At 37.1% G+C, this 26,657-nt stretch overlaps 4 protein-coding genes across 4 annotated transcripts; 3 read left to right on the top strand and 1 right to left on the bottom strand.

Moving 5' to 3' along the window:
* The first annotated feature begins 578 nt into the window (after positions 1-578).
* On the top strand, positions 579-5,674 carry SCPL29 (serine carboxypeptidase-like 29). Its single transcript, XM_086243355.1, has 10 exons — positions 579-1,124; positions 1,414-1,521; positions 2,022-2,117; positions 2,213-2,305; positions 2,907-2,992; positions 3,084-3,347; positions 3,927-4,060; positions 4,467-4,562; positions 4,916-5,021; positions 5,200-5,674. Exons 1-10 carry the CDS (start codon positions 848-850, stop codon positions 5,359-5,361), a joined length of 1,422 nt encoding a protein of 473 aa, XP_086099481.1. The 5' UTR covers positions 579-847; the 3' UTR covers positions 5,362-5,674.
* Positions 5,675-7,221: 1,547 nt separating this feature from the next.
* LOC147285829 (cyclin-dependent kinase-activating kinase assembly factor-related / CDK-activating kinase assembly factor-like protein) lies at positions 7,222-9,314 on the top strand. The gene is made up of 5 exons (XM_086244938.1): positions 7,222-7,427; positions 7,870-7,943; positions 8,023-8,126; positions 8,329-8,394; positions 8,912-9,314. Exons 1-5 carry the CDS (start codon positions 7,363-7,365, stop codon positions 9,179-9,181), a joined length of 579 nt encoding a protein of 192 aa, XP_086101064.1. The 5' UTR covers positions 7,222-7,362; the 3' UTR covers positions 9,182-9,314.
* A 323-nt stretch (positions 9,315-9,637) lies between these two features.
* On the top strand, positions 9,638-12,772 carry LOC147285828 (Tetratricopeptide repeat (TPR)-like superfamily protein). Its single transcript, XM_086243118.1, has 2 exons — positions 9,638-9,663; positions 9,754-12,772. Exon 2 carries the CDS (start codon positions 9,855-9,857, stop codon positions 12,588-12,590), a length of 2,736 nt encoding a protein of 911 aa, XP_086099244.1. The 5' UTR covers positions 9,638-9,663; positions 9,754-9,854; the 3' UTR covers positions 12,591-12,772.
* A 130-nt stretch (positions 12,773-12,902) lies between these two features.
* SCA3 (DNA/RNA polymerases superfamily protein) lies at positions 12,903-26,620 on the bottom strand. The gene is made up of 19 exons (XM_086243117.1): positions 25,776-26,620; positions 25,461-25,664; positions 25,210-25,343; positions 24,806-24,875; positions 24,297-24,355; positions 23,928-24,045; positions 23,709-23,822; positions 23,150-23,281; positions 22,473-22,889; positions 22,034-22,084; positions 21,825-21,895; positions 16,922-17,006; positions 16,521-16,673; positions 16,054-16,128; positions 15,856-15,945; positions 15,230-15,277; positions 15,039-15,153; positions 14,052-14,155; positions 12,903-13,633 (listed from the first exon to the last, which is right to left on the bottom strand). Exons 1-19 carry the CDS (start codon positions 26,574-26,576, stop codon positions 13,523-13,525), a joined length of 2,952 nt encoding a protein of 983 aa, XP_086099243.1. The 5' UTR covers positions 26,577-26,620; the 3' UTR covers positions 12,903-13,522.
* Between the last annotated feature and the right edge of the window lie 37 nt (positions 26,621-26,657).

The raw sequence follows: 26,657 nt of genomic DNA, 5'->3' as shown, positions 1-26,657 counted from the left end.
TGAACAAATGCTAACCACATTGATTGCAGATTTTGCAATGAAGATTTTTGTGGTGGATTAAGTAACCCTAAATAGTAGATACTAACAGATCTAAGGATGCTTGTTTAGTAGAGATGACTGACAAGAAGCCAGCATAATAATTCAAAAGCCAACTAGAACGGACAAGTTGGGTTTCTCAAGTTTGCTGCTTTTATAAGGCAACTCGTGACGACCATTCAAATCTGAAAAGCGTGAATGGGAATCCACTTATTCTTGATATTGAAACCCACTTATTCTATAGGATACATAAAATAAAAATAAGAGCTTTGAAAAATAACAAATATATTAATTTTTTTTCTTTGGCTAAACGAAAAGGAAACATGCCATTCCAATAGAATAACATTTTCCAATCTCCATTATACAACAATTTTATTTCAAAGACTAACAAAATAAAATTTCATGCAATTAGGGATTTTCCCCAAAACTTTTAGTAAAAATATAACATTTTTATTTTTGGATTTTTTATTAAAGACATAAAGACTCAGAAAGCTGCTGGGAATGACATATAAATGGGAATAATTGTTTTTCAAGCCGTTTAACAGTCTTATCATGGCGGCTAGTAACAGAAAGCTGTTGGTTAACCATGGCTTTACTACTTTAGTCCATACCTGATACCCTTATCGCACAGGCACAGGTCAGATTTTCAGAAATAGACATAGATAAGTCATGGTGGTCTGTCAGCAAAACCACCAGGCTTTCCTGTTTTAACCTCAGCTAAACTAGCAAAGACAGCGTTTTCGGAAGCACTATTTCATTGACCTCTCTTCAGCTCCTCCTCTTAGTCCTCTATCTCTCCCAACCTTCAAAAATGGCTAAACCCAGATGGGCATTTGTTCTCAAATACTTGACCATCCTCCTTAACCTCCATCTGGGCAATGTTTTTGCAACTATTCTCACAGACCCACTTGCCCAACAGCGATTGGACAAAGTTATTAAGCTCCCAGGGCAGACCTTCAACGTTAGCTTTGCACACTATGCTGGATATGTCACTGTCAATGAAGATTCTGGAAGGGCTCTCTTCTACTGGTTTATTGAGGCTGCTGAGGATCCTGCTTCTAAGCCCCTTGTTCTCTGGCAAAATGGAGGTAGACCACCAAATTTTCATTTTTCTTTGTGATAATGCTGTTTGACTTATCTTGCTTTTAAATTTTGCATGTCCTTTCATCAGCTTGTAATGTAGAAAATTGCTTAATTTCCTACTCGTTTACTTGGATAGTGCTCTCTGTAGTTTTCACATGATTAGACTGGGTAGTTTATTTTGGTGGAAGTTTTGTAACTTTTGTTTTGAGTGTTCTTACGGCTTTGTTTACCAATTGTCATTCAGCTATTGTCGTTGATATAGAATTTTTTCTGAATGGGTTCTCTCCTCCTTAGGACCTGGATGCTCATCAATTGCTTATGGGGAGGCAGAGGAAATTGGCCCGTTCCATATTAAGGCAGACGGGAAGACTGTATATTTGAACCCTTACTCTTGGAATCAAGGTAAGAAGCTTCTCATAAACTTTTTAGTAAAGGTTATTAGGAACTTATTTCTGTATGGGTTATGTGAGTCAAAAAATACAAAATAAAAAGATACCAATCAGAGGTTTCAGGTTGTATTTTTATCTGTGAATTCCATAAGCCTGAGTAATATTACAAAATGTGCATTATCTATTAATCTATGAGCGTTCTAGGTAATAAAAGTGCTGTGCATTTTATAGATCATGACTAGTGCATCATTTTACTCTGCTATATACGGACTTCAAATAGCTTGGTCTCTTATGTTTTAAAAACCATCTTAGCAGGAATTCTCCAAGTAAGAAGGACATGATTGTTAAACAAGCATGCATGCATTTCTCTGGCCTATTGGCTCAATTGAATATCAAGTGTGTTACTTACAGTGACTGTAGATTGTACATTTGTTTAATAATAAAACCACTAGTAGTAGGTCTCTGTAGTTATATTATATGCAAACATGTATAACTTCTTTTACCTTTTTGCAGTTGCTAACATTCTATTTATTGATTCACCTGTTGGAGTTGGGTTTTCTTATTCAAACACTTCCTCTGATTTGCTATCCAATGGAGATAAAAGGACGGGTACTAATTTGACTATTTCATGTCTCATTATTTTACTTTGAGCTATTTATGTTGTTATCTTATGCACATTAGATTATAACTCTATTGTTTTGCAGCTAAAGACTCTCTAACATTTCTACTGAAGTGGTTTGAGCGCTTTCCCCAGTACAAAGGAAGGGATTTTTATATCACAGGAGAGAGCTATGCAGGTAGATCTAAAACTTCTTTTCTTGTATACTTTTACATAATGTGATGCCACTTTTTGTTTCCATTCCATTCAGTAGACATGTAAAACTTAAAATAAATGAAGAAATTTTCTGACTCTTTAGATAAAGCTCTATAGCATATGGACCTTTCTGAGAAAAATCAACTGTATTGGGGGAGGGATCTTTGTATATCCATTTCTTTGTGTGTGGGTGTGTTTTTGCTTATTACTTGGTATGTTGGTGAGCTAGGGGAGGGGCACATTGTTACCTCCCATCTTTGATTCAGTACCCTGACTTACTGCTACCCTTCCCACCGCTAAAAAAAAAAACTAGTTACAGAATGGTAGCCTTCTCAGTCTGATCTTGTAGCAACTAGAGAGTGACTTCAGTTAGAGCTTTCAGGAAAAGAGGTTTAGGTTAAGGTAGAAGCTCAACGCCTATATTTACCTTTTATGTAAAAATGAGTAGCAGCTCTACATTGACTTTTTTTTTTTTAAAGTAAAATATAGCTCTACATTCACTTAAACATGAAACCTTTTTTTTTTTTTTTTTTTAAATAACTTAGATGGTTCTTCTGGTTTTAACACCCGAACTTGTGTACCAGGACATTATGTACCTCAGCTAAGCCAAGCAATTGTGAAGTACAACTTGGGAACTAAGGAAAAAGAAATTAATCTGAAGGGTTATATGGTATAGACTTCATGATTTGCTATGGAAAAGGTTTTTGAATATTGTACGTTGTGTGAACACATTGAAATAATAAAATGTATCTGTAATGCAGGTGGGAAATGCTCTAACTGATGATTACCATGATCACTTAGGGGTTTTCCAGTTTATGTGGTCGGCTGGTTTGATTTCTGATCAAACATACAAATTGCTGAACCTTCTTTGTGACTTCCAGTCATTTATACACACCTCAAATTCATGTGATAATATTCTAGACATTGCTAGTGCAGAACTTGGAAACATTGATCCTTACAGCATCTACACTCCTACGTGCCCTGCTAACGTTAGCCAGTCAAATCGGCTATTGAAACAAATGCATGTGAGTGCACACTAAATTGTCTACTACATTGCTATATTGCCTGCAAGCTCATTTCCTACTTTCAATTTCTTAATGATTTCAAGAATTTCCTTGGTAGATGTATTCAGCACACTATAAATGTTTCAAATTGCCAACCCGGTGAAAATGGTTTACAAAAGATACATGCATATACACAATGTCAAAACCTACAGTCTCTCTTACTTCTACTCTCTTTTCCATGTTTGTTTAAAATGGTTCAGTTCAACGGATATAGTTTTGGACCAGAATAGTATTTACCTGACTGGCTTTCTTGGTTCCACAATGCAAGAGAACTAAAATAATTTGTTTGTTGTAAATTATCCTCAGTATCATAAAGAGGGATCTGAACTACTTTTCCTCCAGAAAAGATATTTGGTTAAGTTTTTACGCAGTTCTATGCTTCTTATTAATATAAACCATCATGAGCTTTATGCATTTCTTTAGCATCACAAGTGACCATAGTTGACCTCAAACTGAGGTTTCAAATCTTGCTCCTGAAGAGAGCTTCCATGACAGCTGAATTTTGTCATATTGTTTATGAAATGTAATGCCATTTGATAGATGGTTGGCCACATCAGTGAGAAGTATGATCCTTGCACAGAGGCACACTCAGTTGTATACTTCAATCTACCCGAGGTTCAAATGGCACTTCATGTTGATCCAAATCATGCACCATCTAAATGGGCAACCTGCAGGTATAACTCATTAAAAAAAAGGGCTCCAAAGCTTTTTATTTTTTGATTTTTTTTTTTTTTGGAAATTTAGGTTGCAAATGAACTAGTCCTGTGAAGAACAGCAATGGCTCAAGCAGTTGTTTTGGATGACTGGAAATCCGTCCTTGCTCAATAAGTCAATTGCTACACTTGTAAAAACTACCAGTTCTGATTTACTAGAGCAAGAAACCATATTGTGTCTGCTACATGTGGGCCTTGATTAAATAATTTCTAATTGTTAAGAAGATGTTGATGTTTTGATCAATCTCTCTCTCTCTCTACATCTCTTGTGAGGTGTTTTTGCGTTAAGGTTGATAACCTTGACTCAAATGGCATAGAGTGGAAAGGTTCACATATTATGTTTATCCATTTTCGTACTGTTTTGTAGTGACGTGGTATACAGCACTTGGAAGGATTCTCCTAGGACAGTGCTAGACGTCTACCGGGAGCTGATACATTCAGGACTTCGTATATGGATGTTCAGGTTCCTCTCAATGCCTTGCAGATATAGATTGTGTTATTACTTTAAAATTCATGATTCGTTATTCAGTTAATCACATTCACAGTTTTAGATTCTTATAATGATGCAAATGTGAATTATATCTGTTAAACGTAGACCACAATATAATTAACTCAATCCTTTTCTTTCCATTTTCTTTATATAAATAGTATGAAATATTATGGAGTGATTTTGCCTCATTTGTGGAGGAGCCATTTTTATCACATTGTTTAGGAATTCCATTTCAGTTGGCAAATAACTTATATTATTTTGTTCAAATGTCTGAAGTCAACTTGCTGCTAAACATTCTACTTTTTCTATTTTTACGTCTACGGCAGTGGTGATACAGATGCCGTAATCCCAGTTACTTCTACCCGATACAGTATAGATGCTCTTAAGCTTCCAAGTGTTAAACCTTGGCGTGCCTGGTACGATGATGGGCAGGTAAGCAGCTTCTCACATTTTTTTTCTTTCCATATTTCTGAAATGGGATTATAATTCTCTCTTAGAAAACATGTATCTTGTCAACGATAGAATTATTGCTTTGAAACTACATATTGTACCTAGAAACCTTCCCAACGTACGGCAGTAGGCACTGAAGATTAATACAATTGATTAACAGGTTGGAGGCTGGACCCAAGAGTATGCTGGGCTGACATTTGTATCTGTGAGGGGAGCAGGCCATGAAGTCCCTTTGCACAAACCCAAGCTAGCTCTGACTCTCATCAAAGGCTTCTTGTCAGGATCCTCAATGCCATCTCTAGAACTTGTCAGTGACTCGTGAAGGCTTCTTTTCTTGTTTGGTGCTTGAATCAGCAGGAAAAATTCAAGGAATGTAATGCTATGCTTTTACTTATTACTGTGGGAGTGATTAGTGAACATCCATCAGATATTGCTTTTGAGAAAACAAAAATAGAAACTTGGAATATTCAGATTCAGTGACCTCTTTTGGATTTATCGTTGCTGTAATTCCAAAATAAAACAAAGTTGCGAGTGAATGTAGCTTAGGGAAGACTCTGTCACTCAGTAGTAGTACTTCTATGTAAGATTTGTCCTTGGATAGAAACAGATATATTAACACCCACACTATTTGCAAATTCAAACTGTCTTTTTTTTGTGTGTTTTCCGTAAATGATAATTATATATGGAGGCTAATTGGGGCAATGTTACTGATTGGGTTTTAATTTCTTCCAATATCTTATATATATATATATATATATATCAATAATGAATCAATTCATATCAACCCAAGTTTCTTTAAATTGATAGTGTTTTTTGAAAGCATTTATATTGATAAGTTTTACACTAATTCATTGAAACACAAATTTATAGTTGGTTATTATAAGTTGGAAAAGTACATTTATCATAACCAGCATATTGTGTTAAAAGTGATTTGACGATCACTTTTTATTTAAGAAATCACATTTAAAGTGTTAACAAATATTGCACAATTCAATGGACTTATTATTGGCACATGTAATTGTCACAATATCATTGACCTTCTAAGTTACTTATTCATCTTTATAAACTATAGTTGTTTTATTATAAAATAAATGGAGACTTAGAGTCCAGTTCATTTTATAAGTTTTTCTTAGACTAAGACCAGTAGTAATTTAGGGTTTTTAATTAAGTTTTTTTTATTTTTCTTCTTTGACGACTTTATGTTAGGTTTTAACTCCGAGATTTTGGAACAAAACCCACTCTACACCATAGGAGGAAAAAACCCTTCAAATTAGGAGAAATATCCTTCAAATCGGGGAATGACTTTATTATAAATTAAAAGGATTTTATTATAAATTAAAATGACTTTATTATGAATTAAAATGATTTTTTTATAAATTATTATGAATTAAAATAATTTTCTTATAAATTTTAAAACACCTCTGGCCTCCATCTAAATACTGTTTTTTAAATGATCTAACCCTAATTATCTATAAAATAAATTATTGTATTAATTTATTATTAAATAATGCACTTTTATAGTTTTTATTAAACAAATGATATTTTAGAGTTTCAAAAAATTTCACCAAACCTTGTGAGGGCAACATATAAAATTAATATTTATTATATGCTTACAGATAAGTAGAAAAAGTTATTGCAACAACTGAACAATTGACCCCCTATGGCCTAACTAGCTCGTATAAATTTATTGTAATTATAAAATTTAAATTAAATATTTCAAGCCTATGTAAAATATGTAGTTATTAGAGTAGCCCACTTGGAAGGTCTATAGAATTATTCCGGCACCCAAGTTGGATCCTCCATTTTCTCCTAATAAAAAAAACCCATGTGAAATATATGTCATGTTCAAGAGATTTGTTTTTTTTTTTGTTTGATAAATGATAAAAGGGAAGGAAATTCAAAATGATCAACTCATGGGAGAGAGAATACATCAAAATCTATCCAAATTTGAAGTATATTTTATCAACTTCAATATATTCTAAAAAAAGAAAGGAAATACTATTTGCACTCAAATGTATAAATTTTTTCTTATGTTTGAAATGTAGGATGACAATTTTGGAGTGCAAATAACATTTCCAAAAAAAATTAATTAATTATCAATAATTAATAAAAAAAATGCTTCAATATCATTAAATAAAATATAAAAAAAGCTATTGGGGTCGGTTGACCCCTTACCCCCCCACCATTTCTTCGCCGCTGATGCTAGGTATGAATCTCGGTCGCTCGCTCTCTTTCTAAATTTTCAATCGAGCAACTCATGCTTGACCCAGGAACCAAAACCTCTACATCAAGGAAATTTTCTAAAGGCTGAGGGAAACACAAAATGGTGGTTACCAGTTCTAATCCCCACAACAAGGAGATTGTCATCAGGAAGAGGATTGCCAGCATGTAACTCTCTCTCTCTTTCTCTATCTAGCATGTCTAAACTTCTCTTGTATGCGATAAACACTAGCATTTTGGTTTTAGAATGTCCAAACATCAATTGTTGAAAATTAGTGTTAAGTTAAGACGTTATTCAAGATTAAGTAGGAATCGTGGACTCACCAAATAAATCAAACAGTCCTTCAAGGAGAAAAATCTGGAATGAATGGCTGTTTATTTTGTATGGATGAGTAACTAATCTAAATTTACAAGGCATTTAACCTTAAAGGTTTGGAAATTATAGAATCTATTGGTGTACCGAGTATTGGAGCTAATTGTTTGTGCTTATTTTTCGGACTTAATTTAAAAGCACCTGTTCTGTTAATACAATATTTGCTTGTACTCTTAGCCAATATATATGCGTAGCAGTTCTATTATGCATCATTGATGGAGATGGTTCACTGTCTAGATTCAATAAACGAGAAGACGACTTTCCTTCCTTGAGAGAATACAATGATTACCTGGAAGAAGTTGAGGACATGAGTGAGTTTTTCAGCTTAATTGTTACTTATATTCTTGATGAAGAGTTAGTCTGACAGAAAGAAAAATCTTTCTGTGGTAGCATTTAACTTGATTGAAGGAATAGATGTCCCTGCTATTGAAGCAAAAATTGCAAGGTACCAGGAAGAAAATGCTGAACAAATAATGATTAATAGAGCCCGTAAGGTACTTCGAAATAAGATCTCAAATTTTCCCTTTACTTTTGTTGTTCCTAACCTGCTGATTTTGTTTTATGGGATTTAAATTCCTAATTTTGATGCCTCCTGTACTGGGAAAAAAAGCTCATAATGCTGCCAACTGTGAATTATGTAATACTTTCTAGAAAATTTATGTGAAGGTTCTAATGCTGGGGGTTTTAATCAAATAGGCTGAAGAACTTGCTGCAGCTCTAGCAGCAAGCAAGGGACATCCTGCGCAAACTGATACCGATGCGGTAAGAATGAGATTATTTTATGTATTATCATTTCCTTCTTGAGTTAGTGATTGTGCTGCAATTTTATTTTTGTTTTTGTTTTCAATGTTTTTAGAGCTATAAGATGGTCAATTTGGGATTGGTTTAATACTTTGTTAAAGGTGAGATGTGAGGTTGATGAAAGTCACATCTTACATTAGATGTGAGATGTGAGCAGGCCAACGGCTTTGCAACAAACACCAACTTTTTTCTACAAACAATATCATTAAATACTTCATGGTTGGATGAATCTCTGCAAATCTTCTGGCATGTTGTTTTTCTAACTAGGGAAAAGAAGAAAAGAATTAAGCACATTTTTGAAGAGCCTCCATATTGTATTACTTCTATGCATTCCTTTATGTTTTCTTTAGATGATCAGAACATTTTTAAATGTACAAACTTTTTTTGTCAATCATTTATTTTTGTAAACTGTGCCAGTTTTTCCAGCCCAAAGGGAACAACAGTATTTTCCCAACTGATTTTATGTGTTTATTGATAGGCTCTGAGCCAAGGCTCTCAAGCAGGATTTGGTGCTGGAATACAGGGACAATATGCACCTACAATTGCAGGAGGACAACCACGACCAACTGGCATGGCTCCACAACCACTACCACTTGGAGGGGTGCATGATATGCATGGATATGCTATTGATGATGAAGAAATGTTGAAGCTCCGAGCAGAGAGAGGTGGAAGGGCAGGAGGGTGGAGTGTAGAGATTAGCAGGAAGAGGGCACTTGAAGAAGCCTTCAGTAGCATTTGGATTTGTTAGGACCATAGTTTTCTTAATGTCTGTAATGTAATGCATGGTCTTTCATGTAAGAGCATCAGCAGATGTTTATTTATTTTTTAAAATTATAAAAATAAGATTTTTGAATATGAGTTTTGGTATAAGTTACCAATGAGTATCCACATATTTATGCATCAATACAAATTATTTATTAATTCTACAATGATCTCATTTTAGAGTTCTAAAAACTAATTATGGGTTTTGGATGCTGATGCATGTTACACTCTAATTCTGGTCATTCAATGATATCAACTAAGCTTTCAAATTTAGGTCATTCAATTTGGTCAGTCAATTTAAGGGTTGAAAAAATGAAACAGAGTCCAACGCAACAAGAACAGGGGTAGGACCGTTATAAACTTGTAAATATTCACCGACCAATAAACTTGTGAAGACATAAAATCCTAAAGGCGCTTACTTTCATCCACTGCTTCAAACTCCATTATCTCCTACTCCCACATCCAAAGGTATGCCATAATCCTCTACTACACCCGCACTCTCTCTCTCTTATATCTTTCTCACCTAACAGTTCTTCAACTGAAATTACACTTCTTCAGCACCGAGTCTTACAAATTCCAGAACAAGTTGGTGTATGAACTTTTGTTTCCACCCCTCTATTTTGGGTGAGTAACTGATGTGTTGAGCTTGCTTCTATATCATGGGCTCACTGAAATTTTCCATTTCTTTGGAGACATTTGATTCTTCAAAGAAGTTCAATTTCTCTGTAGTCAATTCTTTTTGCTACTGCCATGTTAGTAGAGCTTCTGTAGTCAATTCTTTGAATAAGGCGAATTGCATTAAGGTCTCGCGGTTTCAATCCGAATTATCGGACATTTCGGAACTGAATCAAATGAATGATGTAACCACTTTGCCCTTGAAGAAAAATGGAGCAGATGAGAGTTTGGTTGAGCAAAACCTGGATTTTAGACCCGAACATGAGAAGGGGTTTCGTGCCCCAAAGAAAGAGATTAAAAGAGAAATGGGTTTGAAATTTAGTTCAAGAAAGAGTAGGTGGGTAAGGGAATTGGAGAATTTGTTTGTGAAAGATAGTGAATTTGATGTTGATTACTCTGTTATTGGGTCTGACTTGAGCTTGGAGCATTGTAATGATATTTTGAAACGGCTAGAGAGGTGTAGTGATACCAAAGCTCTTAGATTCTTTGAGTGGATGAGAAGCAATGGGAAATTAGAATGCAATGTGAGCGCTTTTAATTTAGTTTTGCGTGTGCTGGGTAGGAGAGAAGATTGGGATGCAGCTGAAAAATTGATTAAGGAAGTGGTTACTGATTTGGGCTGTGAAGTGAATCATCAGGTTTTCAACACTCTTATATATGCATGTAGTAAATTGGGGCGCGTTGAGTTGGGAGCCAAGTGGTTTCGAATGATGCTGGAACATGGGATCCAGCCGAACATTGCGACCTTTGGTATGTTAATGGGACTTTACCAGAAGGGTTGGAATGTTGAAGAGGCAGAGTTTACTTTTTCTCGGATGAGGAGTTCTGGAATTGTATGTCAATCTGCATACTCGGCAATGATCACAATTTATACTCGTTTGAATTTGTATGACAAAGCAGAAGAGATCATAGGCTTAATGAGAGAAGATAGAGTGAAACCGAATTTGGATAATTGGTTGGTAATGATTAATGCTTATTGTCAGCAGGGAAAAGTAGAAGAGGCTGAACTAGTATTGGTCTCCATGCAAGAAGCAGGGTTTTCTCCAAACATTATTGCATACAATACATTAATAACTGGATATGGAAAGGCATCTAAAATGGATGCTGCCCATCACCTATTTCTGGGCATAAAAAATGTTGGATTAGAGCCTGATGAAACAACTTACCGTTCCATGATTGAAGGTTGGGGTCGAGCTGAAAATTATAAGGAAGCAGAATGGTACTATAAAGAGCTCAAGCGGATGGGGTACAAGCCTAATTCGTCTAACCTGTACACACTAATAAACTTACAAGCCAAACATGAGGATGAAGAGGGGGCCATCAGAACTCTCGATGATATGCAGATGATGGGGTGCCAATATTCCTCGATTCTTGGTACTCTTCTGCAAGCATATGAGAAGGCTGGAAGAATTGATAAAGTGTCTCTCCTTTTACTAGGTTCTTTCTATCAACACATTCTTGTCAGCCAGACATCTTGTTCCATTCTTGTCATGGCTTATGTGAAACACTGCTTGGTGGATGATACTATGAAAGTGTTGAAGGAAAAACTGTGGAAGGATCCGCCTTTCGAAGGTAATTTGTATCATTTGTTAATTTGCTCATGTAAAGAGTTGGGTCATCTTGAGAATGCTGTTAAAATATACAATCAAATGCCCAGTTATGATGACAAGCCAAACATGCACATCATGTGCACAATGATTGATATTTACAGCATCATGGGCCTATTCACTGAAGCAGAGAAAATTTATGTCGAGTTGAAATCTTCCAGAGTTGCCTTGGACATGATTGCCTACAGCATTGCTGTAAGAATGTATGTAAAAGCTGGATCTTTGAAAGATGCTTGCTCTGTTCTGGACGCAATGGACAAACAGGAAGGCATTGTTCCAGACATTTATATGCTCCGTGATATGCTCCGTATTTATCAACGATGTGGTAGGCTTGATAAGTTGAAGGATCTGTACTATAAAATTTTGAAGAGTGGAGTGACTTGGGATCAGGAAATGTACAATTGTGTCATAAACTGCTGTTCTCGTGCTTTGCCAGTTGATGAGATCTCAGAGATTTTTGAGGAGATGCTTCGACGTGGGTTTGTTCCCAATACCATCACCTTCAATGTCATGCTTGATGTATTTGGGAAAGCAAAGCTTTTGAAGAAGGCTAGGAAGTTGTTCTGGATGGCCCAAAAGTGGGGTTTGGTTGATATGATCTCTTACAATACCATCATAGCTGCTTATGGCCGAAGTAAAGACTTCAAAAACTTGTCTTCAACAGTTCGAGAGATGCAGTTCAATGGAATTTCAGTTTCCCTTGAAGCCTACAATACTATGTTGGACGCTTATGGGAAAGAAAGCCAAATGGAGAGATTTAGAAGCATTTTGCAGAGAATGAAGGACACAAGCATAGCTTCTGACCACTACACATACAACATTATGATCAATATCTATGGAGAGCAAGGATGGATTGATGAAGTTGCTGGTGTACTGACCGAGTTGAAAGAATGTGGACTCGGACCTGATCTGTGCAGCTACAACACATTCATTAAGGCATATGGAATTGCAGGAATGGTTGAAGATGCTGTCCATTTGGTCAAGGAAATGAGAGAAAATGGTGTAGAGCCTGATAAGATAACTTACATCAATCTGATTACTGCACTGCGAAGAAATGATGAATATTTGGAGGCTGTAAAGTGGTCCTTGTGGATGAAGCAAATGGGATTGTAAAGTATCCAATTCTGATGTATATAATTTACGGCATTTTGCTTTTTAATCCTTTCAACAACTGATAAGACCTTGCTTTAGATTGTAACTAAACACATCTTATACTTCGTCTCCACGGGATGGTATTTACCATTTGCATATTTGATTTATTCTCTTGTTGAGCAGGCTGTTTCTGCCTTTGATAATCTTATGTCATACTTGAATTAAGGTCATGAAATTCCATAACCACTGTCCTTCGCATAATATCAATCAAGATGACGTAGCCTTGGTGGCATCATAAAAGGGCGGAGCTGGAGAAAACTTGAACTGGTGTCAAGAGTAAATTCAAAGTGATGCACAAAATCGGACCCCAACACGGCAACTCACTTTTCATTTAGGAATTTCTTTTCAAGAGAGTAACAATTTTACATTTGTATAGACCAATCAATAAAATTCCTTCATTTCTTTACAATTCTTGCCCAAAAATTTGCAAGAATTTCCCATTCACTATTATACATATATATATATGTTCAAAAAATGACTTTTTTTTCCCTTCTATTCTGATACAACATTTGTGATACATTAGCTCCCACGGCCAGCACACACTTGCCATCTTTGTATCTACCTCTCTTGCCTCCGACAAAATTCTCCCACATTGGAGAACTTTTAAGCAAATTTGAATTTCTGTAGAAGAAAGACTCTCCTTTACTGTACATAGTTCACCTCCTGATATACAATCAGATCATCAACATTGGAGATGATCACCACCCCATCAGAATCATAGACTTGCTGCAAACCATGGGAAATCAAAATTTGTCCTTTCACTTTTCACAGAAGCAGCCCTAGGCTTCTGATTCCCACTTCAACTTAAACTTAATAAAGCTTCTCGGTCATCTTGGGGGTGACATAAGATAACAAGTAACTATTCGTTCCACATCACTGCTCATGTCTGGAGGTCAGTTGAAGAAGTATGGAGATTTTAGAACCTCTTGCAAGTCAAAGTCGCCTCTTTCTGGGAGGGGAGGAAACGTCAATGCTGGATATGATGTTTGGAAGCTTTCAAGCAACTGGGACCAACAAGAGTTATCGTGAAGTCAATGGAAATCAACAAAACAATTTAATTCAGGGATGGGACCGCTGAGAGGAAAGTTTCTAATTTGTTGAAAAAAAGGCACAGCACAGTGAAATTATTATAATAATGATAATACAAATCAAAAGTTTAAGATTCAAAGCAACAGCATACAGTAGTCACGTTTACATATAGCATGTGTATGTGTGAGTGTAAAACAACTTTCTAAATGCGAGTTCTTAAACAATTAGAAGCAGTTTTGCCATTTCATTATAACATAATGGAAAATTTCATTGGAAGGAGGATTTCTATGCACATGTCATTCCTCCCCTAACTTGCTTTAAAACAAGCCAGAGAAAGCTCTGAATTTATGGGACCCAATGTTTTTGTGGAGATATAGGTCATAGTTCACTTACATTCTCAAGAATTGGCATGCTATAGAGCTCTACAAATTTTTCCCTAAGTATCTGGTTCATTTGGTCCACGTCACATGCATGAGTCCAGAAGGAGTCATGCACCCCTGCAAACATATTTTAGCACATATGTGAGAATTTAAACAAGGGCAAAACAGAGACTTTATTTTGATGTCTCTCTGCTAGAGAATCATCTCAATACAGAGCACTTTAAGAAGGATGTAAATTCCAATATCTTTTGACAAAAATTAAATGCTTAGAATAAGTGTCTGATCCTCATATTTGAGAACCATATTGAGCTTTTGACTTTGAGCACGTATTTTTACAATGTTACCTATGATCATGATTTGAGGGCATGGACATGAGTGTCACATTTTACTATTATGAGTATTATGATAGAAAATACATAAAGCATACATATAATATAATGATGTGAATGCTTTATAGTATTGTAATGAAACAATAGACTGAACACTGCTCTGAGACACCTGAACTGAGAAGATAGTGAACCACACTATTACTTAGAATTTATGAGACATTAAATTTGGGTGCGTTCCCAACAAACCAAGAAGAAAATATTAAATCCACTCCCGCTACAGAACATCTAGTCAGGAAAACATCTAGTAAGACAAGCATAGCAGGGCATCTAGGATGTTAGGCAAACTCAACCAAGCTATACCATAAACCTCAATGATTCCAAAAGTCTCGATAGTTTTAAAATTGGCTGACATAGTATCTATCTTTTAAATTATTGCAAACAAATGAAGATTATGATGCAAAAGAAACTGAAGCCTAGAAAGAATTATATAGATAATTTTCAACTTTCAAACACCAAGTTATTTTGGAATTCACATGCTTAAATATCTATTTTCTTGATACACACACATTATACACCATGTTGACAATCTGCTTGTCTCTAATCGAAAGATCTAATTGAATATTTCAAAACCAGTCTAACACAGAGTTACAGACTATACTACTGAGACAAACCTGCAAAACGTAGCCCAGCATCCCTGCAGGCAAGAGCAGTCATCATCATGTGTGAACCGTCAAGCGAGTGTACAAAATTTGGAGGAAATGCAGTTCTCTGTTTTCTAACATCTACCTGGAGTAGACAAAATATCAAATCTACAATAATTCATAAGAGATTAAGAAGGAAAGAGAAGATTATGTAAGCTTACTAAGTTACTCTCCCGCTGCAAGGCCAAAACCTGAAGGGATGTTCTAATCTGCAATTCAAGTAGAGATTAGTTACAAACTGATCACTACAATAGTACTAAAATGAAGATGCAGCACCATGCAGGGGGTTGTCTTCTAGCAACCAAAAAGTAACTACCATTTAGTAACTTATGCGCATATGTGAGGAACAGTCAGCTTTCATTGCCACCCAACCCAGGGAATCTCAAGTGGAAGAGAAAACTTAGGTCGCAGCTTTAGATGCAATTTAATTGTATGTTATCAAAAACCATCAAGCCATATGTTCATTGGCTCAATATTTAGAGTTTTTGCGAGTAGATAAAGCTGGAAAGCCTACAAGTTTGAATTGATGAGCCCTTAGCAACCCTATCCTCAATAACTTTGAACCAAACAGTCTCCCATTTCCAGTGCAAGCCAAAAAAGAATGTGAGAGAATCCATGTGATTTATTGAGATCAGTGATTGTCAATCAAAAAAAGTGCATGAAAACAAAAGTCAGATGCAACCTATCCTTATATTCTGTAGTAAACAATTTCATCCGAGACTGATTTCAGGCAAATGTTGGTTTGTGTCAATGTAAATTAAATATTTAAATAAGCTGTCAAACTTACAAGATGTCGTTCACTTTTACAGTAAGGTTGCACAACAGGAAGACCTAGAGGAGTTGTCCAACGCACAGGCTGATTTTCTGAAGCAATTACCTGCAAAAGTTTCATGACACGGCTTAACTCTCAGATCTACCTGGCAGTCCAGGTCAATCATTTAGTGTCCAAAACGCGACCAGAAAAAAAAAAAAAAAAAAAAATTACCCTGGCACAATCACCGAGCCAGCTCATTGTGCCACGTGCAGCTTGGAATATCTCTCCAAGGGCAGCCAGAGTAACCTTGGAAAAGATGATGTAAAATTAAGAAGGATGAAGTAGATGGACTAACTAATACTTGAGAATTTTGTTGATAAGAAACTAACTCATATTTAAGAACAACAGGAGGTAAATATGAAATTTAGACATGTCCAAGTGTAATTCCTTACCATATAACCATGTAATAGTAAATATAAAAATTATGGCAGTCATGCAAGTCTAGTAACTAGATCTATGAACTAATTATCTATAAATCTAACATATTAAATTGGCTAACTATGCATTGCATTTGCATATTTGAATTTTAGTTAATTACCCAAATGATGAAATCCAATAAATTTCAGTACTTAATTCTTGATCCACAAATATAACAATGAAATTTGGTGGCTGGAACACTTAAGTGACTGGTTTCTTACTTTAGCAGCATAGCAAGCTGCAGTGAACAGTAGTCTATCATCAGTAATAAGACCCTTTTCCTCTAATCTTCTTTTTATTTGCTCACGTGCCCCAACATAAGTAACACCATATACTGAAGTCATCACAGTCTGTTTCACCAATTTCCGGTCAATCTGAAATGTTCCAAAACCATAAATTGTCAATTTATAAATATGCATATGGACTTATTTATCTATACAACAATGCATATATGTAAGATTTGTTGTCTATGCATGTCCATCTGAATGTGTGTGTAACATGCTGCATTACATACATATACTTGTACATGAAACTTAAAAGCAAAATCTACATTTGATGAGTAGAAGATTCATCTTATAATATATTGCAACTTTGAACTCCAAAAGAACCATGAAATATCAACCTGATCAACTAAGACTCTGGCTAATAAAGCATTTGGGTTGGTAGTCGGGTCCTTATTGCTGTCTCTTCTCATAATGGCATGTACCCTGGCAACATATACATATAGACGATGAGCCAAAGTAAGTGGTAGAGAGGAGTTCACAGAAGCAAAGACTAATTTTTAACCAACCAATCAGGAACTATGCAGTTATATGGAAGGCATTAATATGCATCTCTAGAACAAATCTTAGAGCAAAGAAACTATAAAATCACTTTGCAGTCATAAGTTGTGCACAGAACTATTCAAGCACATGCATCGTGATCCAGAGCTTAGTAGTAGGTGCCCCTTTCTCACCTTTATTATACCTTGGCTTGTAAGAAATGGTCTTTTGTTAGAGCTTTGTATTTTAGTACAATGGCCAGTTTCCAGTGTTCCTCCAGCCTAAGCAAGGTCTTGAAGAAGAAAATTTATTTCAGTATTTTTCCATGAAGTTGTTGCTTTCAAAATTGGACCCATGCATTAGAACTTGGCTGCCCAAGAACTATATTCAATGCTTACTTTATGATTTGTATATATCCAAAATATTCAAAACATTTTCTTTTCTGGGGGAGGGGGATTTGAACTTGGGACCTCTCCAACATTGTGGAGAGAAATACCTCATATTCAAAACATACTTTCAAGTAATTGAATGCTTGACACAAAGACACACAATCACTTCACTCAGTCACTCAATTGCTTGCTGGTCAAGTATAAGACACCAAGTCTAGCCCAATTTGGAAGATCAATGAAATAAAATTTATGTGCATGTTTTGAGTGTGGTTAGGTGAAGAGATTTGTGGAGTAATAGTTATTAAGATAGTGTAACTTAGAAGAAACCAAGGAATTTTGAGTAGTTTATATTGAAAAGAAGTTGGCTGATCTGTAGTGAATTAACACCCCCTGTGATCTTGTCCTTGATGTATTCTAGAGTTAAAACAGATATAGCAAACAACACACAATATGGCAGCAAAAGTAAACACAAAGAACACCAAGATTTGTTATCGAGGTTCGGCGAACTTTGCCTACGTCCCCGTGTGATCCTTAGAGAATCACAGCTGAACTATGTATAGAATAAGAGTACAAGAACTTATTGAAACCCTAGACTACCCAACTCGCAGCCGCTCTCTTCTCTCTTGCACAAATAGCTCTCTTGTGTTTTTCTCTCTTGAAAAACCCTTCCCTTGAAGTCACTCACCCTTTAGTCTCTAACCCGAGTCTCCCTTTGAGTTTCTTCCCTAGAAGTCTCTAGCTATACTTATATTTTTATAAGACTTGCAGCAGCCTATTTATAGAGCATAGACTTACCACTTACAATATGGATTCCTAATCCTAATAGAATTAGGTAATCTACCTATTAGCTAATTCTATTCCCTTGTACACAAGGAAAACCCTTTAGAACTCCTTCCCACACTAGGAAAGTCTTGTGCAAGTCCTATTTGTCTTCCAAAATCGTACCCCACTAGGAAAACACCAAACTACCCCACTGCCCAGTCTCCCTACTGCTCTTGGCCAGACCTGTAGCTTCCTCCAGAAATTTCCGACGAGACAAAAACACAACAATCTCCACCTTGGCGAGTCGGAACCAAAGCCATGAATGTTGTACCTTCGAGATATTCTCTAGTCTTGAAGTAACCTCGAACAAACCTCCAAGAACCCCTTCACATTGGCAAAAAACCTATTGCCTCAATGCACCTTAAGTGAGAAGGTGCTCCACCTCAATCAACTAACTTTGAAGATTAAGCAAGCTCACCCCGAGCTTGTACCTTCGAATCTTAATTGCAGCCACAAGATTCTCTTCGCCTTTTGTTCCATAAACCCATTCATAGCCAACGTTCTCCTTGGATTTAGGAACTAATTTCCAACTGAAGTTCCTTTGTAGAGACAACCTAGCACACCTCCGACGTTCCCATTCCTTGCTCTCACAAGCCCCCTTGAATGTAGCCGGATTTCCCTTACTAACACCATAGTAACCTCTGTCCTTTTCCCACCAAAACTTGTGAGTTAGCTTGATGGTACTTTTGGGCTTGGACTGCCTTGTGCTCTTTTTCTCCACCTGTTCTTGAACCTTTGTTGATTGTTGTTGCTGCCCAAACTCTTCAACCCTTGCGTTATGCTCCACCAGCTCAGAGTTGGCCTTCACTTGAACTGGATTTACCTTCATAACCACCTTGATTGCCTTTATGGTTGCATCTTCCTTAACAACAATCAAACCTTCCTCATCTTTATTGACTTCCCTTGCTGCATCCTTGAAGTCAATCTTTGATGAATAACTAACCAAGCAACAATCATGGTTTGTTGCTTCTTCTTCCTTAGCCGTAGCACTTATTTGACGAGACTCTTCCTTTGTGAGATGATGCCCTTGCTCTCCCTTGTTACAATGCTCCATGAGCTCAACATCCAAGCTCTCTTTGGTAGACGCAGCTGCTCCACCGATCACTGTAACCCCGGAAAGCTTGTAGAGATTATTAGATTGCACAACTCCCTTCAGGATCACACTTGATCTTTTTGAGACTTGGAGCTTCCCTGCTCTAGACTTGAATGCATACCCATTCTTCTCTAGAGTTCCAAGAGAGATAAGATTTCTCTTCAATGTAGGAATATATCGCACATTCCCAAGCAACCTAACAATTCAATCTTGCATCTTCACCTTGACTGTGCCGACGCCATGAATCTTGCACACAGAGTTATCTCCCAACAAAACTTTGCCCTCACTAGATTCCTCATATGTATGAAACCACCCCTTGTTTGCACACATATGAAAACTACATCCGGAGTCCAAATACCAAGCATGTGGAGTAGAATTACCTGAAGATACCACCAAAAGCTCCCCATCGTCGACCACGACGTTACTTGAGTTTTCATCCCTTTTCTTCTTCTTCTCCAGCCATATCTGGCAATCCCTTTTCCAGTGGTCTAGTGAACCACACTTGAAGCAACCACCTTCTTCATCGGAATCATTGGACTTCCCCTTTTTGCTAGATCTGCCCCTCCTTTCCTTCCCTCGACTCTTCTCCTTGCCCTTAGCGTAAAGGCCTTGTGATGACTGAGTGCCTTCAGTTAAATCATCTAACTTTGCATATGACTGGAGCGCTTGCACCACGTCATCAAGCTTTAGAGTCTCCTTTCCAAACATCAAAGTTGTTCGGAAGTGCTTGAAAGAAGATGGCAGGGATCTCAGCAAGATGATAGCCTTATCATCATCCTTGTAAACTTCTTCGACCTTGTCGAGATTAGCTATGCAATGCTGAAATTTGCATACATGATCCACTACATCTCCACCTTCTAGTCGAAGCCCGAAGAGTTCATCCTTCAAGAAGAGTATATTGGACACCGTCTTGCCCATATAAACACTCTCTAACTTGTCCCATGCTTCTTTTGCTGTCATCGCCTCTGTGATGTGAGACCTCACGGATCTTGTGAGGTGGATCTCTATTGAACTCTTGGCCTTCTTGAGAACCTTGTTGCATGTTCCTTCTGACGTGGTTGTCGGCTTCTCACCAAGAAGTGCATCATCCAGATCCTGCTGCACCAGCACGTTCTTCATCATCCGTTGCCAATCTGTAAAATCATCCTTGACATCATATGGCTTCAAAGCAGGCCTTAAATCCCTTAAGTCCATGCTTCGACCTCCTCTAGACATCGCGGACACCTATTAGCCAACCTGGCTCTGATACCAATTGTAGTGAATTAACACCCCCTGTGATCTTGTCCTTGATGTATTCTAGAGTTAAAACAGATATAGCAAACAACACACAATATGGCAGCAAAAGTAAACACAAAGAACACCAAGATTTGTTATCGAGGTTCGGCGAACTTTGCCTACGTCCCCGTGTGATCCTTAGAGAATCACAGCTGAACTATGTATAGAATAAGAGTACAAGAACTTATTGAAACCCTAGACTACCCAACTCGCAGCCGCTCTCTTCTCTCTTGCACAAATAGCTCTCTTGTGTTTTTCCCTCTTGAAAAACCCTTCCCTTGAAGTCACTCACCCTTTAGTCTCTAACCCGAGTCTCCCTTTGAGTTTCTTCCCTAGAAGTCTCTAGCTATACTTATATTTTTATAAGACTTGCAGCAGCCTATTTATAGAGCATAGACTTACCACTTACAATATGGATTCCTAATCCTAATAGAATTAGGTAATCTACCTATTAGCTAATTCTATTCCCTTGTACACAAGGAAAACCCTTTAGAACTCCTTCCCACACTAGGAAAGTCTTGTGCAAGTCCTATTTGTCTTCCAAAATCGTACCCCACTAGGAAAACACCAAACTACCCCACTGCCCAGTCTCCCTACTGCTCTTGGCCAGACCTGTAGCTTCCTCCAGAAATTTCCGACGAGACAAAAACACAACATGATCTGGGTCCACAATGTACTAGGATTGTATAGGTTCCCCAAGCACCACCAGTACAAGTTGCAATTATCCTCACTTGAAGCGCTTTTAATCTTATCTCTAAAATTCATCTCAAGATTATAGGAAACATTTTTCCACCTTGCCTTGAAATCTCAAAACCAGATATGCAGGTTTTTTCCCCTTTATAGTCTCTCAAATGAATTGTCATGATCATATTACCTCTTCATCAAAGAGTTCTTCTCCTCATGGCACTTTTGTCATATAGTTTTATGTTTATGGCATATCTAAAAGGGGAAAATATGGCACCTATTATTTCTTCCTTTTGTGCAACGTTCTTGATGCTCAACCATTGACATGGCAGACCAATGAAAACAAGTTAATGTCAACAAAGGAGTAAAACACAATAAATGCAGTTCATATGCCATATCACAAGCTTAGCAACAACAAAAGGAGTCGTAAATCAAAATATTTGTATCAGTTTCAATCCCATGATACACGAGATAACATCTGTTTTTCAAGATTTAATATACCTCACAGCAATTTCTGAGTAAACATCAGCAGGTTTCTCTCCAGCAACTAAGTTGACTGCAGCTGCTTCCAACTGAGAACATTAAAAAAAATGCTAATATTAAATTGTATTTATAACATCATGATGAGTTCTTGAACTAATATTCCAGAAACATATGAAGAAGAAGATGCACAAAGAAAACTTGTATCTGTGGGGATAAAGCCAACATACACTATCTCTTCCCAAGGCTGCGTAGTGTTGTAAGCCATTGCATGAACCATCCTAGAAAAGTTAGAGCTCATTGTTAATGCATTCCCCAGATTAAACTAGAAAAAAATAAAAATAAAACTCAATGCTTTAAAAACTAAAAATAAATAAATAAAATAATCATTGAAAAGGTTCATGATTTAGGCATTATGCTCATGGAACAATCGCTGATGCCACTAAAAGGAGTGACCAAAGCATCCCTTTAAACTTGAATTTTCATGTGCTCCAAATAAGTGTCTTAATGAAGAGAATATTTGACCCTTACAAATAAGCTAACAAAATTCATCATTTGCATAAAACTTTTAAAAACAAATGGGTTGAATATTAAATTTAAAAATACTCCTAAACAAACTTGCATAAACTAGAATATCCCTTTACCAAAGCCTCTAAGGATGCACTTTACCTGATGGATGGGCAAATGAGAAATGACAGTATGCGGTGATGGGCTATTTAAGGCTTCTGACAGATTTATACAAGCAGCTAGGCACTGTAAAGGATCTTCAGCCGTTAACCACCAACGGTTTCCATTAACAGGGTTTTTTGCTGAATCCAATATATCATCAATGTGATTATCCACGAATGCTATCCGCCCATCATATGAAAGCTTTTCAACACCACCTGAAAACAGGTTTCCTAAATGAATCTTCAGCCAACGTAATCCAGACTTCCCTAATGGTCGTCCTTCAGCAAATTCAAGGACTCCTCGACAGAGATCAGAACTCAAATGATTCAAATGTGGATGCATTGGGTACGCCCGGCCTCGGAAATCAAGATTGTGGGGATAATAAAAGCCTTCCTCATCTTTCATTTTGCGAGCAACCTATTTTAAAATCAGTTTAATCAATATTATTGCTCACAAAGTAAAATCTACAGCTGGTGAACATATAAAATTGTTCCAGAGATAATCTAGATGTGTTATATATGTTTTGTCCACTAGTGCACAAACACTTGGCAAGAGTCACAAGATCATTACTTTTGACTAATTGCATGACTGGGTTGACCAGCACAGAAAATTAACCGGGTTCTCTTGACACTGCAACATAACACAATAAAATATTATTAATCAGAAGGAGACCTTACAGAGAGCTTAAGTTCAGTGTCACATCGTTGAGAATGCCTCTCTTGGTTAATCTTCTTTGCTTTTCTTACACTCCATTTCCATTCCTGAATTTCTGTTAAATCCTCGAGTGGTGGTTTCTCTGGTACAGGAACCTACAGGCCCATGAGAATATTCAGGTCAGATGAATTTTATAAGCAAAAAGTGGACATAAGAATGTTAACAGACCTAAAATATATAGCTGAAAGAAAAACCCACCAACAAAGCCAACTCTACCACAAGGGGAACTGACTACATTATTACTCTAGTTTCTTTCTTTTTGTTGGGTCAAAGTAACATGAGGCAGATATATCAGGGGTAACATGCTCTTCAAGGGAAAGTAATCATGCCATTAAGTTACTCTTAATTTTTCAGAAAATAAAATGAGAGCTATCCCATTTTGGGGTGCTTGTACCCTGCAGGTTCTCGCATTTCATAATAATGCTATGGCTGTTAGCTTGGTACATTATTTTCTGAAGACGGTAAGAAAAATGTAGAACACAAACAATTTGTATCAAATGCAAGAGACCATTATGTGCTCACATCTTCACGATCAACTAGGCCTGCAATGTTGCCACCTCTAGCCCAGATGCTCTCCACCACACTAAGAACTTTTCTATTCACCCTCCATTTGGTGCTTCCAAGCATATCAAGGGCCTGCACAAGTGCCACATCAAAAGAGAGTATCATTTTCATGATGTCTAGGACAAAGGATACAGTGAACATGAAATTAGATCCAAAGTATGACTCTAATTTCTGTACCTCAAATACTTTCTGCATTTGTTTTCCAGATATATTCCTCATTGCATCTACCTGCTTCCTAGATCCATGAGTACGCATGACATAAGAAGGTAGGAACAAGTGCCCACCCTTGTCATACCTGGAAAGATTTTTAAAAGATGTTTAAAAACGAGTATAGAAAGTATCACAAAACAAAAGTAAAAGTTATGGGAAGCTGAGTGCAGTCTTGTGATTTATTCGACATTAATTAATCAGTTGTAAACTTGAATCTGATTTTGCTCATGTTAATTTTCCTTTTTCTTGTACAAGAACAGACAGCAGGTCAATTGCAACTTCCAATAGCAGGCCTTCATAAGAGAAAGTGCTACATGAATGTATTGTATCTCATACCCTTTCCACTTTTTGGGAGGCACCAACATTGGCACATAAGGAATCAACATATGCTTAGCCTGTAAAGAATAAATGACATAAATAACCGTTAAGTAGCACTGTAGCACAATGAGAGTAAAGACATGTCCAATCTAATAATGCATACTTGGCATATACAATAGGCTTAGAAATGGCTGGTAATTTTAACAGTAACCCAATAATACTAGAAATCACAATCACACATGGAAGCAGTACCACAACGTACAAATGGAAAGAAAAACCTTTCCACAAAGAACCACCCTCCCCCCCAGGGTCCCTTTCTGGTAGGACTCCACAAATTGAAGTCCTTTCATATGTATTTGACATGGTGTTCACAGAGAACTATGGGAAGCAAGAATAATTGGTCACTGAAATTACATATAACGTGGAAAGAGCCAGAAACTTGAGGTAGATTTAAATTTAAATTCACAGTGAAAATAATTTCAAGTGTAGTGAACAAACTCAAACAGGAAAGAGACATCGCAACTTACAGTTTTGTCGAGTCCGGTAAGAACTAGGGGATCACATTCTATAACGCCATAGTTCTTCACAAGTTTCTGCCTATAAGGACCAAAAAGAAGTTTCATTATCACAAATGGAAAATAATAGAGTTAAGCCACAAGATTGACCATCCCTTACAAACTCCACATAGGTATTTCCAACTAGTTAGAAATAATTCTATAGATATTTCCAACTAGTTAGAGTGGCATATACCATGATAAATGAATAAGCTAAAACTGAAACATATGACACCAACCAAGGCTCATCTATTGAAACCGTTCCTACCTAAGAAAAGCCAATTAAAGAAATTCTGGTGGATCATACTATAGAAGCATGCGATCTAGTTCCCAAAAGTGAATTGCTGATGGAAGAAAAAAAGGTTTTAAAGTCTTACCCTGGACTTTTTGCCGCGGCCTTAAATCTGTGCCTAAATGCAGGTCTAACATCAGGTGGACCGTCTGCCAACTGGTTAAGTGGAGGTTGTACATAAGCTGTTTCTGTTAATAGTTCTATCAGACAACTTCCCAGCTGCAAAATCACATTACATAAAAAAAGAATTTTGAACCCCATAATACACAATATAATCTAAAATAAAATAGATTTATTAGCCATATTAAAGAATACAAAGTGCTGGGAGCAACTAACCTTAGCCTGTGTATCACGACCCCAGGGCTTCATATCTTCTTTTATCAATAACTTTTGCACATCAATCAGTCTTTTCCTTTTAATTAAACCATTAACACGTTTCCTGAGTATCTCCTTCTCCTTGCTCAGACCGTCTTCATCAGCAACAGCAGTCTTCTTTCTCTGGAGATTTTTGGTTTTCTCCAAGAAACTGTGAATCCTGACCTGAAATATAGTAAGACAACAATATATGCATCAAGGCCCATTTCAAAACCAATATATGCATCAACTTATCTACAACAAACATAAGCATAAAACTAGGACTCTAACACTCACCTCCTGCTCTATGGCCATACCAATCTGAACAGCAGCTTGAACAACCTGAACACACCCATCTTGATTCCCTACCATAACCAACCCCATCATCTTATGCATAACAATAAGCGCCATCTTATCCGCCGGCAACAAATCAATGTGGGGGGCAAATGCCGCCTTATGCTTCTTTGTTTGCTGCGTCTTTTGCTCCCTCGATATTGCCTCCCTCAACGGCTCAAACCACCCCAAAAACAAAGCTTTCACATAAGGCAAACTAGGAGCTAACTTTTTCTCACGCATTACTCTTTCCAAATCCTTATACTCCTCCACCATTCTCTCCCAAGCCTCGGTCTCGGCCTTTATTTGCCTCCTCCTAAGCAAATTATACTTCCTCCTGTCAATGTCCTTCAACTCCAATTTCAATTCTTGTTTGGTTCTTTTGTATATACCCTTCAAAAAGAGTGAGGCAATCCAAGGTGGGTCTTGGATAAATATCCTCGGGGGCGATTCTGGAGGCGCAATTAGATGAAATTCGCTCATGGGTATCTGAAAATTCATCGAATTTTCGAGGTTTTCGACGAGATTGTCTTGAACTGAGTCTTTTAATGGGTATAAGTGAACTGGGTCTGAACGCGGTTTGAGGCTGAGTGGAAAAGGAGTGGACGAAGAGAGTGAAGGCTTGAAGAAGAGACTGTTGGAGGTTGAGCTGAAGAGAAAGTGAAGGTTTTTGAGGGACTTGTGGTTGAGTTTTGGAGGTCTCCTCCATGTAGAACTGAATGTTTGAGCTCGAGGGCTTGGAGAGAATGAGGCTGTGGAAGCCATTGAAAAAGAAAGAGCTCAGTGAAGTGTGAAGAACTAGAGATGAAACCTCGCTTAAACCTTCCCGTTGTCTATTTCGAAGAT

This window comes from Dryas octopetala, chromosome 5 (assembly GCF_963921425.1).
Source record: "Dryas octopetala chromosome 5, drDryOcto1.1, whole genome shotgun sequence".
Lineage (NCBI taxonomy): Eukaryota > Viridiplantae > Streptophyta > Magnoliopsida > Rosales > Rosaceae > Dryas > Dryas octopetala.
Note: the sequence above shows the minus strand (reverse complement) of the source record. Positions and strands in the feature narration are given on the sequence as shown.

Bases quoted from the DNA above. Each gene is read 5' to 3' on its own strand.
- LOC147285829 (XM_086244938.1), top strand. From the start codon at position 7,363: ATGGTGGTTACCAGTTCTAATCCCCACAACAAGGAGATTGTCATCAGG. The intron at 7,428-7,869 runs GTAACTCTCTCT...TTCACTGTCTAG, and splicing joins AGGAAGAGGATTGCCAGCAT to ATTCAATAAACGAGAAGACG. The intron at 7,944-8,022 runs GTGAGTTTTTCA...TTTCTGTGGTAG, and splicing joins GGAAGAAGTTGAGGACATGA to CATTTAACTTGATTGAAGGA.
- SCPL29 (XM_086243355.1), top strand. From the start codon at position 848: ATGGCTAAACCCAGATGGGCATTTGTTCTCAAATACTTGACCATCCTC. The intron at 2,993-3,083 runs GTATAGACTTCA...TCTGTAATGCAG, and splicing joins TTAATCTGAAGGGTTATATG to GTGGGAAATGCTCTAACTGA. The intron at 3,348-3,926 runs GTGAGTGCACAC...GCCATTTGATAG, and splicing joins GGCTATTGAAACAAATGCAT to ATGGTTGGCCACATCAGTGA.
- SCA3 (XM_086243117.1), bottom strand. From the start codon at position 26,576: ATGGCTTCCACAGCCTCATTCTCTCCAAGCCCTCGAGCTCAAACATTC. The intron at 24,356-24,805 runs GTAAGTTGCGAT...TATTCTTTACAG, and splicing joins TTACCGGACTCGACAAAACT to GCTAAGCATATGTTGATTCC. The intron at 23,282-23,708 runs GTGAGCACATAA...ATGGGCCTGTAG, and splicing joins GCCTAGTTGATCGTGAAGAT to GTTCCTGTACCAGAGAAACC.
- LOC147285828 (XM_086243118.1), top strand. From the start codon at position 9,855: ATGGGCTCACTGAAATTTTCCATTTCTTTGGAGACATTTGATTCTTCA.